Source organism: Pseudorca crassidens, chromosome 2 (assembly GCF_039906515.1).
Source record: "Pseudorca crassidens isolate mPseCra1 chromosome 2, mPseCra1.hap1, whole genome shotgun sequence".
In the NCBI taxonomy this organism is placed as follows: Eukaryota; Metazoa; Chordata; class Mammalia; order Artiodactyla; family Delphinidae; genus Pseudorca; species Pseudorca crassidens.
Genome location: NC_090297.1, coordinates 107,512,694 through 107,527,602, shown reverse-complemented (window position 1 = coordinate 107,527,602; position 14,909 = coordinate 107,512,694). Strand labels below are relative to the sequence as shown.

The 14,909-nt window shown below is 48.5% G+C and overlaps 2 protein-coding genes across 6 annotated transcripts; both read left to right on the top strand.

Moving 5' to 3' along the window:
* The first annotated feature begins 113 nt into the window (after nucleotides 1-113).
* Nucleotides 114-8,184, top strand: MTMR11 (myotubularin related protein 11). Of its 5 annotated transcripts, none has more exons than XM_067727607.1 (17): nucleotides 114-248; nucleotides 620-710; nucleotides 1,153-1,274; nucleotides 1,509-1,524; nucleotides 2,183-2,325; nucleotides 2,797-2,875; nucleotides 3,004-3,139; nucleotides 3,390-3,489; nucleotides 3,637-3,725; nucleotides 3,811-3,935; nucleotides 4,389-4,455; nucleotides 4,648-4,718; nucleotides 5,254-5,420; nucleotides 5,717-5,890; nucleotides 6,286-6,468; nucleotides 6,903-7,196; nucleotides 7,499-8,184. In XM_067727607.1, the coding sequence occupies exons 1-17, from the start codon at nucleotides 183-185 to the stop codon at nucleotides 7,643-7,645; spliced, it is 2,070 nt and encodes a 689-aa protein (XP_067583708.1). In that variant the 5' UTR covers nucleotides 114-182; the 3' UTR covers nucleotides 7,646-8,184. The 5 variants fall into 5 exon arrangements, with proteins under 5 accessions (XP_067583708.1, XP_067583707.1, XP_067583706.1 ...); XM_067727606.1 differs by having other exon boundaries at nucleotides 1,509-1,569; nucleotides 3,390-3,477; XM_067727605.1 differs by having other exon boundaries at nucleotides 1,509-1,569.
* Nucleotides 8,185-8,951: 767 nt separating this feature from the next.
* Nucleotides 8,952-13,546, top strand: SF3B4 (splicing factor 3b subunit 4). Its single transcript, XM_067727611.1, has 6 exons — nucleotides 8,952-9,075; nucleotides 9,551-9,679; nucleotides 9,933-10,475; nucleotides 11,043-11,249; nucleotides 12,766-12,939; nucleotides 13,143-13,546. The coding sequence occupies exons 1-6, from the start codon at nucleotides 9,042-9,044 to the stop codon at nucleotides 13,328-13,330; spliced, it is 1,275 nt and encodes a 424-aa protein (XP_067583712.1). The 5' UTR covers nucleotides 8,952-9,041; the 3' UTR covers nucleotides 13,331-13,546.
* Nucleotides 13,547-14,909: the final 1,363 nt, after the last annotated feature.

Below are 14,909 nucleotides of genomic sequence, written 5' to 3'. Positions count from 1 at the left end.
TTTCAAAAGACCCCAAAGCGTGCTCCTTGCACCTTAAATGCTCCTTTCCCTTGAATCTTCCTCCTGCCCCTCTCCCTGACTTCCCTCCTCCCATCTACAAGATTCAGCCTCTCCCCAAGGGGCTTGAGCATCCTCGAGGTTTCCCACCCTTGACCGCTCCATCCCCGGATGGAGCCAGAGAAATGTGGTGGGGGGGCCGGGGCCAGAGTTTCAACGTCACCCCCCAGAAGGAGGAGCCAGAGATGGGGGTAAGGAGAGGAAACGGGCTTGCGCGAGGGGGGCATTGGCAAGAGGGTGTGAATGGGGATGGTGTGGAGAAAGAGGGAAGAAAAGGATCTAGAGGAGGAGGAGGGTGTGTCTCATATCAACCTCAGTTGATGGAGCTTGGTCTTTTTTGCAGTTTCAAGTTCATTGTCTCATTATCCATTAACCAGCTCCTCCCTTAACTATCTGCCAACCCCCCCCCCCCCCCCCGCCCCGGCCCCGTGCTGAGCTCCCCACAGCCACTGATCTCAGTTTATCCTGAGTGTCTGAGTGTAGGCCTCCAGAGGTGGTTGCTGAAGTAACCCCAGACCCCAGGATTGGAGAGGCCTAGGGATTAACCCTACACCCTTCGCAGCTCTCTGGACCAAAGTCTGTCCAGGGGAGTGGGATGCCAGAGCCCAGGAGTCATCAGCTTGGCAGCTGCCTGGCCTCTGGATGCCTCCCAGGTAATAATGCCCTTCCAATACTTCTGATCTCCAAAGACTCCTCCAAATTTCATGCTCCTCAGACCTTGTTTCAAACCTCACCAAAGGTACCTCTGTACTCCTCTCCTGGCTCAAAGTGCTTCTGCCTGAGGTTTGCTCTCTTCTCTGTCCAGGGCTGGCTGGGAGCTTGGACCTTGATGGTCTCTCTGTTTTCTTGACCCTGTTACTCCTCTTCTCATTTACTTATTCAATAAATATTTGGGTGCCTACTATGTCCCAGGCACTTTCTAGGCTCTAGAGTAAAAGAATATAAATTCTCTCCTCCTAAGCTTTCATTCTAGTGGGGTTAGGGGAGGATCTTAATCTTTCCTCTTTAGATCCTCCTGTCTGAGAGGAGTGGGTGTATACAAGTGTGGGCAGTACTGGGAACAGTCATAACCTGGCTTCCCTTCTTGCCCTGCAGGGGAGCAGATCCTAGCATGGGCCCCAGGGGTGAGGAAAGGGTTGGAACCTGAACTGCCTGGAACCCTGATCTGCAGCAACCTGAGGGTCACCTTCCAGCCCTGTGGATGGCAGCGGAGTGAGGTGAGAAGGTTAGGGCAGCGCAAAGGACAACTAGTGGGAAGTGGGTAGGGGAGTCTAGAAGATGTAGACAAACATTACAGGAAGTGAGAAAGTGAGAGTTATGCTTAAGGGCTGTCTTCTGAGAGTATCAGGGATTGTCCATAGGGACCATCTCTAGGGAGGTTAGGGCTGCCAAGGTAGGACAAAGAATGAGACTTCAGATGTCTTTAGCATCAGTTCATGTGCTTCCTCTAGGAGACTCCCCTGAGCAGTGAGTATGATTTTTCCCTGGCCAACATTGGGCGATTAGAGGCTGGTAAGTGTGGGAGCTTGGTGAAGGGGCTCACTGGGAGTATCGGAACCCCTCATCCTTCCTTTATTTTCAGAGGACAGCCTGAGTGGATGGAGTGGGATGGGCTGGAAGAGTTCCTCCTAGAGGGACCCTGATCCATGGCTGTACCGCTCTCTAGCTCTTTTTTTTTTTTTTAACATCTTTATTGGAGTATAATTGCTTTACAATGGTGTGTTAGTTTCTACTTTATAACAAAGTGAATCAGTTATACATATACATATGTTCCCATATCTCTTCCCTCTTGCCTCTCCCTCCCTCCCACACTCCCTATCCCACCCTCTAGGTGGTCACAAACCACTGAGCTGATCTCCCTGTGCTATGCGGCTGCTTCCCACTAGCTATCTATTTTATGTTTTGTAGTGTATATATGTCCATGCCACTCTCACTTTGTCACAGCTTACCCTTCCCCCTCCCCATATCCTCAAGTCCATTCTCTAGTAGGTCTGTGTCTTTATTCCCATCTTACCCCTAGGTTCCTTTTTTTTTTTTCTCTTAGATTCCATATATATATATGTGTTAGCATTCGGTATTTTTTTCTCTTTCTGACTTACTTCACTCCACTCTCTCTTGACTTCAGTGAATGGCCTGTCCCGAGTCCAGCTCCTCCGTCCAGGGTCCCTGCTTAAATTTATCCCTGAGGAGATTCTGATTCATGGCCAAGACTTCCGGCTACTCAGAGTTGGTTTTGAGGCTGGAGGACTAGAGCCACAGGCCTTTCAGGTAAGAGGCCTCCAGCCCAAGGACCCCTCTTCCCCTTAGAACCTTGGCATCCTTTCCCTGGAAATTCCCAATAGTCCCCTGTCTCCCAAGATCCCTCTCATCATTCTCTCTGCTTCTCTTCTCAAGGAGTGACTAAAATGATAGTATAATGAGAGTAAAGGCCTGAATTCTAGCCCAGCTCTGCCAATTATCAGGAGTGTAACTGCGGACAAGTTTCTTCCTTTGAAAAACAGGGAGGGTTGCATAAGATTATCCCCAAGATTCCTCCCAGAATTACCATTCTGTCATTCTCTGGTCCTAAATGTGTTCCCCTGACTCCAGTCCCCATGACCTGTGGAAGCTCCCTTCGTTAGGGATTGTCTTCGCTTTTCTTCTCTATTGGCAGCAAAGACAGTGGAGCAACACATGAGCCCTATTTCCTTCTTTTCACTTCAGTCTGAGACAAAGGATGGGATGTCCTTTCTTCTACAGGTGACCATGGCCATTGTCCAAGCCAGAGCTCAGAACAGTCAAGCCCAACAGTATGCAGGGATAACCCTGAGCAAGGCTGGTGAGTGTGGTGGCTTTAGGATAAGGAAAGGGTAGAGAGTCTGAAAAAGTAGAAGCTGGCTGAAGGCAAAAGAGCTGAGCTGGCTCTGGTTCCTCTTCCTCCTCCTCTGTGCCTCCCTCCTGCCCTAGGCCAGAGTTCTGGTTCCAGAAAACCACCTATTCCCCTCTTGGAGACATCAGAAGACTGGGAGATTGAGCGAAAAAAGCAGGGGGCCAGGGGCTGGAGGGTCAGCACTGTCAACGAGAGGTTCGACGTAGCCACCAGGTGATCCCCCAGTCCACCCAACCCCTGCTGCCCCCTCAATCTTCCCACACTTCTCTGATCCTCTAAAACTAGGACTTCCCACAAACTCCAGCCTCCTAGGACATCCGCAAAGCTATCCCCTTTAATTCCTAGATCTCTAAACTTGAGATCCCTTGGAATGATCCCCTCCTAAGCAGCTTCCTTGTAATAACAGGTTCGCATTATAATGAGGTCACTGAGCCAAGCTGTGACATAACTCTCAATTTCACAGCCTCCCCCGTTACTTCTGGGTCCCTAACCGAACTCTGGACAGTGAGGTCAGGAGAGCATTTGGCCACTTCCATCAGAGCCGTGGACCGGTCAGTGTGAGGGTGAGGGTAACGGTTGGGAATTAGAGGGTCATGGGAGGTTACGGGTCATTGTGGAGGGAGGGGATCCCTGTGAGGTCAGTGTGGGGGCAAGGGTAGGGTGGGGCTAGGAGTTTCTCCCTCAATGATCCTTCTCTCATCCACATGAAGCGCCTGTCCTGGCATCACCCTGGGGGTAGTGATCTTCTCCGCTGTGGTGGCTTCTATACAGCCAGTGACCCCAACAAGGATGATATCAGGTGAGGGGAGGTTTGATGAGAAGAATCAAGCGTTAGATATTCAGGGCAGACAGCTTCCCTTACTTTCTGACTCTCTCCCCTCCAGAGTAGTGGAGTCGATGCTCCAGGCTGGGCATTCAGACGTTGTCCTGGTAGACACTATGGATGAGCTCCCCAGTCTTGCAGACGTCCAACTTGCCCACCTGAGGCTGAGGGCCCTCTGCCTGCCTGGTGAGTAAACTATGACCCCTTACCCCATCTCTAGGTCTGCTGACCCTAACCTGGTTTACCCTTTTGCCTGCTGTGGATGAGTACCCCTTCAACCCACTGATCCTTAGTTTTCTACTCAACTCCCATCTCCCACAGACTCACTGATTTCCTGTCTTTTTGACCCCGAGATATTTTTTTTTAAACAGCTTCATTGAGATATAATTTATGTACCATAAAATTCACCCTTCACCCATCTTAAGTGTACAATTCAATGCATTTCATTGTATATACAATGTTGTACAACCATCGCCACAACTTAATTGTAGAAACCTCATAGCCATTTATAGTTACTTCTCATTCCTAACCCCAGACCCAACCACTACCCAACTTATTATTGACCCTTCTTAATTCTGGATCCTGAACTCCCAGTTCTCCTGATCTCTTTGCCCTTCTGACTCCTCTACTCTCTCTCAGATTCATCTGTGGCTGAGGATAAATGGCTCTCAGCTCTGGATGGAACACGATGGTTGGACTACGTCAGGTACTCCCTCTGACTCCTAAATGGTCTTCCATTAACTCTTCTCCTTGGTTCCCCAAGAAGACTGTTATTTGTTTCTCCTTAGAAGGAGAGGGGGAAGGAATTGGGAGTCTGTCTCTGTTGTATCCTCTGACCCATCATTCCCTTCCTCCAGGCTTGTTATTCTCCCCTTCTCTTCCTCACCCACTCCTCTAGGTCTTGTCTTCGAAAGGCTAGTGACATCTCAGTCTTAGTGACATCCAGGGTTCGCTCTGTAGTACTTCAAGGTGAGTTTCTTGGGCCAACCCACTCCATTCCTTGCCTTTTCTCTTTACTCACCTGACTGGATTCTGCTCAGGGAGGGAGACCTATAAAGCTTCCTTGTCCCCTCCCAGTGCTAGCATCCTCTCGTTTTGCTAGGAACTACCCATCAGCTCTAACTCATCCTTCAGTGCTACTTCTGCCTCCCCACTAAGCTTGTGGTCCCTAACAGAGGGGTTCTCAGCCCTCTGTTCCTGTCCTTCCATCAGAGGATGGGGATTGGGGTTGGGGTGGGAAGGAAAATGTGGAAGCTGGTTGGACATTTATGATTCTGCTTCCTACATGTGAAGCTGGGTATTTCTATGTCGGTGGAGTGTATGAAGTGAATCACTCAAAGTCTTTGTTTTCTCTTCACTTTTATGTGCCCTCTCAATCCTACCTACCCCAAACTTTCCCCCTCTGTGCTGCTCACTTCCTCTTGCCATATTTCTTTTTCTCACTCTCTTCTGCCCTAGTTTCTTGGCCTTCCTTCTTTGTCCCTTATCCCTCTTTATCACCCAGAGCGCGGTGATCGTGATTTCAATGGCCTCCTCTCTTCACTCGTCCAGCTGCTTTCAGCCCCTGAAGCCCGGACACTGCTTGGCTTCCAATCACTAGTGCAGCGAGAGTGGGTGGCAGCTGGACATCCTTTCCTGACCCGACTTGGGGGAACTGGGGCCAGTGAAGAGGTGAGAATGTTTGGGGAGGGTACTGGGAGAGTATTATTAAGAAGTACGGGGATGAGAAAATTAAATAGTAAAATCCATCGGAGGCGAATTAGGTCCAAAGGGTTCTGAGGTTGGGCTAAGCTTGAAGGGAGACCCAGATGAGTGAGGGACCACAACCCCCTACCTCAACTGAGATTTCCACTCCCTGACCTCCTTAGTGTCCTCTGTTCCTGTGCCCCTCATCCCCTGTTATTTTGTCATCCTCCCCATTTAGGTCCCCATAACCCCTTCCAACCTCTTAATTTCCCTCTTCTCAGGCCCCAGTGTTTCTCCTCTTCCTTGATTGCGTCTGGCAGCTCCTCCAGCAGTCTCCAGCTGAGTTTGAATTCTCTGAGTTCTTCCTTCTTGCTCTTCATGACAGCGTCAGGGTTCCTGACACCCTTACATTCTTGAGAGACACTCCCTGGGAGCGTGGAAAGCAGAGTGGACAGGTCAGTGAGTTCCATTTTTGACTTGTCTTTTTTTCCCCCCATTAAGAAGAACTCTCTGGGAGTTCCCTGGTGGGCTACTGGTTAGGATTTTGGGCTTTCACTCCCGTGGCCCAGGTTCAATCCCTGGCTGGGGAACTGAGATCCCGCAAGCTGTGCAGTGCGCCCCCCCAAAAAAACCCCAGAAAACCCCACTACTCTCTGAAGTTTAGTCTTGATTATGAAAAGTGAGGTCTGTGGATGGGAAAGGGGGAGGTTGATGCTCACTTTCAGGATGGGACTTTCACCCTATATCTGATTCTTAAGAGATGAGAATTTCATGATTTCTCTCTAGACTTGGGAGAAGGATTATATATTTTTGTTTGTTTAACCATCCTTTTCTTGTTTCCTCTAACCAGTTCAACACCTATACACAAGTCTATACTGCAGGGTACTCCCAGCCCCCAGCTGGGAACTCTGTTAACCCACAGCTATCTGTCTGGGACTGGGACTTACGCTACAGCAACGAACAGATACTACAGTTCCATAATCTTGGCTATGACCCAGAACACTGCCCAGATTCATGGCTCCCTAGACAGCAGGTGAGGTGTCTAAAGTTCCTAAATTCTTCTGACTCTCTCACAGGCTCATCCCACTAGGTGAGAAGTGAAAAGACAGTGTCTGAGGTCCTCACTCCTCTTCTGTTAGCTGGCATTTATAGTACCTGACTGTCCCCAGGAAGACAGAAATCCTAAAGTTAACATAAAGCATCTTTTTTGTCCTCCTCATCCTTATTAGTCTTCCTGTCTCACGCAAACATTTTTATGTTTCCCTAAAATCAACTTGAATCAGTCCTGAGGCCTAGTCTGAAGGCTAATAAGGAGAGCAGATAAAGAGTTCTAGGGCGGAGGCTGGTAGTTTGATCACACGTGCAGTGTTGAGTTAGTGGCAGCTGGACATTCCTTCCTGACCCAGTTTGGGGAAACTGGGGTCATCAGTTTTCTAGGTTGTCAGTTGATTTCCCTTTCCTCCTTAGCCAAGCTTCATGGTTCCTGGGCCCCCCAGTTCCGTGTGGCTCTTCTCTAGAGGGGCCCTGACCCCCTTGAATCAGCTCTGTCCTTGGCGGGACAGTCCCTCCCTGCTGGCAGTCTCTTCTCGTTGGCTCCCTCGACCTGCTATCTCCTCTGAAAGCCTGGCTGATCAGGAGTGGGGGCTCCCCTCACATTGGGGAGCTTGCCCTTTACCCCCAGGGCTGCTGCTGCCTGGATATCTGGGACCCCAAATCAGGCTCTGGAGACGCTGCTACCTGAGGGGAAGGCCTGAGGTCCAGGTGAGAAGGAAAAACAGGGACTGGGAGTGGGAGAAGGGGCCTGACTGCTGAACCAGAAGTTCTAGGAGAAACCAGATATTTCCAGGAGCTGGAAAGGGAAAGGGCTGGGGGTCTGGGAAATGAGGTACCATTCTTGTTGGTATCAAAGTGGATAGGTCTGGGAGTGTGGGGAAACTGCTTGCGACTAATATCAAGTGGAAACTAGGGCATAGTTGGAGGGGGAAAGAGAATTAAGGATGCCAGGAGCAGAGAGCTGCAGCTAAAATAATATTCCTCTCTGCCTCTCTTCACCCCCTCCCCAGATGGGACTCTCAGCTCCCACGATCTCTGGCCTTCAGGCTGAGCTAGCCCATCTTCAGGAGTTATTAAGGAAATGGACACCAAGAATATCTCCTGAGGATCACTCCAAGAAAAGAAATCCAAATACCATTATGTCCCAGTCCCGTTGAAATTGCTGGCTTTCTCATGGGCAGGGCAGAGGGTGGTCTGGGGTGAGGGAGAGTTTTGTCTAATCCTTCAATTTTCTTACTTGGTCTTGCTGCCTCAGCTTTCATACGCCAGCCCTTAAACAAGCTCACTGACTTGAGTTTCCATTGCAGATGGGTGGTGCTGACCTTATCCAACTCTTACTCTGCCCTGTTTGGTTTAAATAGTTTCTTGTGATTTGAAGAATTAAGAAACGAAAACAAACAAAAACAATCCAGAATATGATCGCATCCTTTTTTCAGGGCAATGCCATCCCTTTTGGATGGAAATTTTGGATACTGAGCTGGTAAATTGTGAGATCAGAGATACCATTTATCAGTGTCAACAAGATGGCCTACAGACCTCCTTCTCACCTCCTCTTGCTGTTCCTGTAATTCCGATTTCTACTTCTTCCTTTACAGTTTTCCATGGGTATGGGAGACACCCTGTCTCTTCCAATTGTATATTTTTGTCGTGACATTTCTATTTAAGGAGTTCATTAAAGCACAATATTTATACACGCTGCTGGCATTGTTTCTTGTGTCTGAATAAAGGAATCTAGGTAAGAGAGCGGTGGGGGGTGGGGTGGGCGAAGGCGGTGTGACCCAAGAGAGGAAGGTACCGACCATATTATATTGCTAAGGAAATAAGGGGATGGGTCAGGGGAGGCTCTGAAGAATTCACAGGCAATTTGGGTTCTCTCTTCCGTGCAGATGGGTCAAAAGACACCCAGACGTTGCTGGGCGTCAGGGTGCGCTCTGGACGTTGAGACAGAGGACTCTGGGCTTCTGTGTCAACCATCCTTCAGCTTTGCTATCACTCCACCTCTGAGCCTCACGTTCCCCTCACTCTCTATGCAATAACGCCTAGGCGAGCTCAGACCTTCCGCAATCCCCTGGCTGAGGAAAAACGAAATACCTCAAGCCCAGGCCGGGGCTGTGAGGCCGCATCTGTCCAAAGGCTGCGGGTCGGGGCGGACAGCTGCCTCCACGCCTTGCGTTGGGGGGTTCCTCAGCACACCCTTCTCTGGGAAACGAAAGAAGGCTACAAAATACATGAAAAGTGAAGTTTTGTTCTCTCAGCTTTTGAATTGACATTTTCGGGAGCAGTGTGACCCTTTAACGTCTAGCACTGCCTTAGGAGGGTCTGGGCGTTTCCGTTCGTCTGCCCCGCCCTGACAACTCCCAGACGCACTTCAAACGCCGTCACCTCCGCCGCTTCAAGTATCAGCGGCTCCTAAGATGGCCGCGGCCGCTTCCGGCTCCTCCCCTGCCTAGGGCCCGCCCACCGCCTCACGTCAGCTTTCGCCCCGGAAGTGGAAGTTGTGACTGAGGTCAGGGGGCGGGATCGTTGTCTGGAGACGGCGGGAGTTGTTTCGCCATGGCGGCCGGGCCGATCTCCGAGCGGAACCAGGGTGACTGGAGGGGACAAGCCCGGAATGAACTCAGGGAGTTTGGGGGGCCCCGATTAGGGCTAGCAGTGTTTCCTCCGGGGCGGGAGATTGGGCCGTTCCGAAGGGTGCCAGACCTACCCCGATGCCTGCTGGGGACGGGATGGACGGGTGCAGGCTGAGGCCTGTAGGTGTGATGCTATGTCCAATCCCCTGCTGCCTTCCCACTCAAAAAAAAAAAAAAAAGAGAAAAAGAAAAGTTACGAAGTGAATTTGCTCTAGAACTCTAAGTTAGACTTAAGAAGTTTATCTGTTTTCTGGAAAGGAGGAGGTGTAAGGGCTTAAGCTAACGTCTTTTTTTTTTTCTCTCTCTCTTTCCCTCTTTGCTCCTATACCCTGTCTCAACCCGCAAATCCCCCGCCTGGGTTCCATCTTCATGTTCCCGTTACCTCCCTATCTCCTCTCATCTCTGCCCTAACCTCCTAATCCTGTCCTCCAGATGCCACTGTGTATGTGGGGGGCCTCGATGAGAAGGTTAGCGAACCACTGCTGTGGGAGCTATTTCTCCAGGCAGGGCCAGTAGTCAACACCCACATGCCAAAGGATAGAGTCACTGGTCAGCACCAAGGTGAGTACATGGCAAGAATTGCAGTTATGTTTTGAGGGGACAGGCTGCTCCAGGAGGCCCCCAGCAGTATTCATAGCTGTCTTGGAATGAGCAAACTAAGGATTTTTTTCTCTTAAGCCTAACTCACAGTTTGTTTCTGGAACCATTCTCAGTTGAAGTGAGATTATTATTTCTTGTTCTTTGTGCTTCAGAAGGCAAATGAGTTATACCTCATTTGGAATCACTTGTTAACCTCTTCTTTCCACTCCCCCAGGCTATGGCTTTGTGGAATTCTTGAGTGAGGAAGATGCTGACTATGCCATTAAGATCATGAACATGATCAAACTCTATGGGAAACCAATACGGGTGAACAAGGCATCAGCTCACAACAAAAACCTGGATGTGGGGGCCAACATTTTCATTGGGAACCTGGACCCAGAGATCGATGAGAAGTTGCTTTATGATACTTTTAGCGCCTTTGGGGTCATCTTACAAACCCCCAAGATTATGCGGGACCCTGACACAGGCAACTCCAAAGGTTATGCCTTTATTAATTTTGCTTCATTTGATGCTTCGGATGCAGCGATTGAGGCCATGAATGGGCAGTACCTCTGTAACCGCCCAATCACCGTGTCCTATGCTTTCAAGAAGGACTCCAAAGGTGAACGCCATGGCTCAGCCGCTGAACGACTTCTGGCAGCACAGAACCCACTCTCCCAGGCTGACCGCCCTCATCAGCTGTTTGCAGATGCACCCCCTCCACCCTCTGCTCCGAATCCTGTGGTATCATCACTGGGGTCTGGGCTTCCTCCACCAGGTAAAGCTTTTGATAAAAAATATGTTTGGGGGCTTCCCTGGTGGTGCAGTGGTTGAGAGTCCGCCTGCCGATGCAGGGGACACGGGTTGGTGCCCTGGTCCGGGAAGATCCCACATGCCGCGGAGCGGCTAGGCCCGTGAGCCATGGCTGCTGAGCCTGTGTGTCCGGAGTCTGTGGCCTGTGCTCTGCAACGGGAGAGGCCACAACAGTGAGAGGCCTGTGTACCACAAAAAACAAAAACAAACAAACAAAAAAAACATGTTTGTCTTGGGTTGGGGGGCTGGCAGGTAAGGAGAAGGAAAAAGAACCTGGAAAGGGAAGAACATTGAGTCAGTAAGTGATAAGAAAGGGATTGAGGGGTGATTGTGGAGGGATGATTGTGGAGGGAAGAAAGTTGTTGAGTTTCTCCAGAAGGTGCTGTTTGAGTCATCTAGCATTGCTTCTGACTTTAGAGAGCTGGGAGGAGGAGGAAAGAGCTCATCCTTCTTGGAGAGGCCAGATTGGAACAGGCTCTCTAAAGGCACTCTCTTCTCACTGTCATTAACTCTTTTTACATTTTCTCTATAGGCATGCCTCCTCCTGGCTCCTTCCCACCACCAGTACCGCCTCCTGGAGCCCTTCCACCTGGGATACCCCCAGCCATGCCCCCACCACCTATGCCTCCTGGAGCTGGAGGACATGGCCCCCCATCAGCAGGAACCCCAGGGGCTGGACATCCTGGACATGGACACTCACATCCTCACCCATTCCCACCGGGTGGGATGCCCCATCCAGGTGGGTGTTCTTTGCTGGGAAGGAGAGGAATGTTGGTAGAGGAGCTCTATCACCACTTATGCTGCTGCTCTTTGTCCTTCAGCAATAATAAATAGTCCCAGAGTTCTCCTTTCTTTCAGACATTCTTTTGTAAAAGTAAATACAAGATACTTTACTCTGTTTACTTTAACAACTACCACCCTGTCTTCATTTCTTATTTCAGTTTTACCAAAGAGTATAACTATACTTGCTATTTTTTGTTTCCTTAACTTTTACTTCCATTCTCTCCTCTGAATTCCACCCAAAAGCAGTGACCTAATTGCCAGGTCTAGGGGACACTTCTGCTCCTTATCTGGTTTGACCTTTGCTATACTTGAAACTGGCCATGTCCTCCTGTTTGAAAATCTTGTCTCTTTTGATTTTTCTGGATTCTCCATCTATCTCTCTGAATCCTTAATCTCATCCACCTTAATGGGCTCCTTTTTCTCTGCTTGTACCTAGGTTTTTGTGTTTGGCTCTCTTTTCTGCATAGTTCCATTATTTGTACACTGATGCCTCCTAGATCTGTATCTCTGTTCCATGGTTATTAACATTCCATACCCTTAATCTTGGTGTTTAATGGACAGCTCCATTCTTCTGCCATTCCCCTTCAAACCTATTCTTTCTCTAGTTTTCTTTGTTTTCAGGTGCTTGATTCAGAAATCTAGGAGTTATGTTTGACTGTTCCCTGTCACCCCACTCTTAATACCAAGTCTTATTTATATCTGGCATCGACCTCCACTAGGCCAGTGCCCTAGTTCAGGCTGTCATATCCTCATTATTTCACACCTAATTTATTGTAGTAATATCCTGACACTTTGACTCTAATTATGTCTACCTTTCATCGACTTCCACAGAGTAATTTTTCTAAAATACAGATGTTCACACACCCTTGCTCAAAATTCTTGTGTTGCTCCCTTTTATCTACAGAGTGAAACCCAAACTCACTGCCGTAGCATTCTAGGCTTTTCACCATCTGGCTCCTTCCCCTTACTCCTATGACTGCACGCTGCTCCTGATGACTGAGTTACTGGATTTCCTTTCACATACTATGCTGTTGATCATCCACGTGCTTTGCACATGCTAATCTTTTCTGCCTGGAATATTCTGTTCCCATTCTGCTGTCCACCTGAAAAATTCCTTTTCATCCTTTAGAATTAGATCTTCGCTCAGACAGCATCTCTGTTACCTTCCCAAATCCTACTCCGTAGAATAATCACGCCATTTGTTATGTACTGTTGCAGCACTATTACAGTGCCTAAATCATGGAAGGAGCAAGTGAGCTGCAGGGGGCAGGGAGTTGATTGGGTAGTTCGTTGGTTTGTTCTCTTGGAATGGAGTCAAGGATAAGGGCACTTTTTACCAGCCTTATTTTCCATGCTCTTCTTCCTGATGTCACTTGCTTCTCCATTTTCTTCTCTTCCTGTCTCGTTTTCTTTGCCCTCTTGTCTAACTTCCTTTTGTCTCCTTTCTCTTTGTGTCTGTTTTGTTCTCATAGGGATGTCTCAGATGCAGCTGGCCCACCATGGCCCTCATGGCTTAGGACACCCCCATGCTGGGCCCCCTGGCTCTGGGGGGCAGCCACCACCCCGACCACCACCTGGAATGCCTCATCCTGGACCTCCTCCAATGGGCATGCCCCCCCGAGGGCCTCCGTTCGGCTCTCCCATGGGTGAGTAGGCTGTAGCCACCTCCCTCATCCTCACGTGGCATTCTTGCAGCTTCTTTTGTCACACCTCTTATCCACTGCACTTCCTTACTTTTCTTTCTTAGATTTCTTTTCACTGTCTCCCTGTCTGTCCTCTCTCTGCATTGTCCCAGTGTGAACTGTCTCCTGTTTCTTGTTTTTACTAAGTTTTCCTTTTCTTCCTGCAGGTCACCCAGGTCCTATGCCTCCGCATGGCATGCGTGGACCTCCTCCACTGATGCCCCCTCATGGATACACTGGCCCTCCACGACCTCCACCCTATGGCTACCAGCGGGGGCCCCTCCCTCCACCCAGACCCACTCCCCGGCCTCCAGTTCCCCCTCGAGGCCCACTTCGAGGCCCTCTCCCTCAGTGATTTCTCGTTGCCTTTCCTCTTGTTATAGCCTCCCAATATCTGTTCACTTCCTTGGACCAATCAGAGTTGCTGTAGCTCCCAGGGACTAAGGCGCTAATCCCTCTCAGGCCTCCTTTTGTAAGTGTAATTTTTTTCACAGGAGGTTTTATTTTTTTCTGTGTCAGTCCTAAGTGTTTTGCAAATGCACAGAGAAAATAAAACTAAACTCCTTGTTTATTCTTTGTGGTGTTTAACTTGGCAAAATAACTTCTTTTTCTCTAAGAAGAGACGTATATTGGGAGAAGAATGGTAAGGTAGGAGTGAGGGTGTTTATTCCATGTTTTAAGGGCTTACTCTGTAATGTGCTGTTGCAGTTGCTGGACTGCTGTGTACTACAGCAGCTGTTTCCTTACATCAAGCTTATACATAAGATGGAGACCCAGTATCCATGGCATCGGTTATTGTGAGTATTAAGTGAGAACAGAAGTAAAGTTCCTGGAGATATGATGGCAAAAATATAAAGTAACATACACAAAGCTATTCATTGCAGCACTATTTGTAATACCAGTAGATTGGAAACAACTCACGTATCCATCAGTAAGGGAATGGTGGAATAAACTGGTAAATCTATACAGTAGAGTACTGAGCAGCAGTAAAAAAGGAATGAGGGAGACTCTACATACTGTTTGGAGAGAGCTCCAGGATATGTTAAGTGAGGAAACTAACACGCAGAACACAATGTATAGTGTGTTTCCTTATCTAAGGGGTGACACGTAATATATACATTTGTCTATATTTTAAAAATGGAAGGATAAACCAAAAACTAATGGAAGTTGTTACCACTGGGGGAAGGGAAGGGATATGGAGGAAACTGGATTTCTCCGAGTGTACTATGTTAATGTGGTTTTCTTTGGAACCATATAAATGTCTTAAATGATTGCAAAACAATTGAAATGGGACAGTAGGAACTCAGTAAGCCGTCATTTTCTTTCATTCTTCATACCACCAGGTATCTTGGGTAAGGGATTTGTATCTTATTCCTATTTTTTCCTCATTCTCAGTCCTTCCAGACCTGATTTCCATCATATTTAAATCTGTGCTCAGACTTTCAGTAACTAGAGCAGTAACTAGACCGAATCCAATGGCCTATTCTGTTCTTTGCCACATTTAATCCTGTTATATCACCCCCTTCTCTGAAGCTCTTACGTAACCACGAACTAAACTCTAGGAAAGAAAAGGTGAGCCTAGCTCTCTCGTTCTCTTGCATCGTTCTCATTCATGTAACGTACATACAAGGGCTCCATGCTGGTGGCCGCTGAAGATGCAAAGATGAGCAAGGTGGTTCTGCTGTCTGATCATTACCGAGGGGGTAGACTGACACATAGGAAACAAAATATTTTGGGGAGCGTAAGGAAGGGTATCTAACCTGGCATGGAAGTCCTGGCATGAAAACTTCCTGGAAAAAAAGTGATACTTGAATATAATCTTAAAGGAAGGTTAGAAGCTTCTCAGACAAAGATGAAGGGAAGCTCATTCCAGGTGGATGGGATGTTTCTGAGCAGAAGCAGAGATTGACGAGTAACATGGTATGTAATTCGCT

Bases quoted from the DNA above. Each gene is read 5' to 3' on its own strand.
- SF3B4 (XM_067727611.1), top strand. From the start codon at position 9,042: ATGGCGGCCGGGCCGATCTCCGAGCGGAACCAGG. The intron at 9,680-9,932 runs GTGAGTACATGG...CCACTCCCCCAG, and splicing joins AGTCACTGGTCAGCACCAAG to GCTATGGCTTTGTGGAATTC. The intron at 11,250-12,765 runs GTGGGTGTTCTT...TTGTTCTCATAG, and splicing joins GGGTGGGATGCCCCATCCAG to GGATGTCTCAGATGCAGCTG.
- MTMR11 (XM_067727605.1), top strand. From the start codon at position 183: ATGTGGTGGGGGGGCCGGGGCCAGAGTTTCAACGTCACCCCCCAGAAG. The intron at 3,140-3,389 runs GTGATCCCCCAG...TCAATTTCACAG, and splicing joins AGGTTCGACGTAGCCACCAG to CCTCCCCCGTTACTTCTGGG. The intron at 5,421-5,716 runs GTGAGAATGTTT...CCCTCTTCTCAG, and splicing joins GAACTGGGGCCAGTGAAGAG to GCCCCAGTGTTTCTCCTCTT.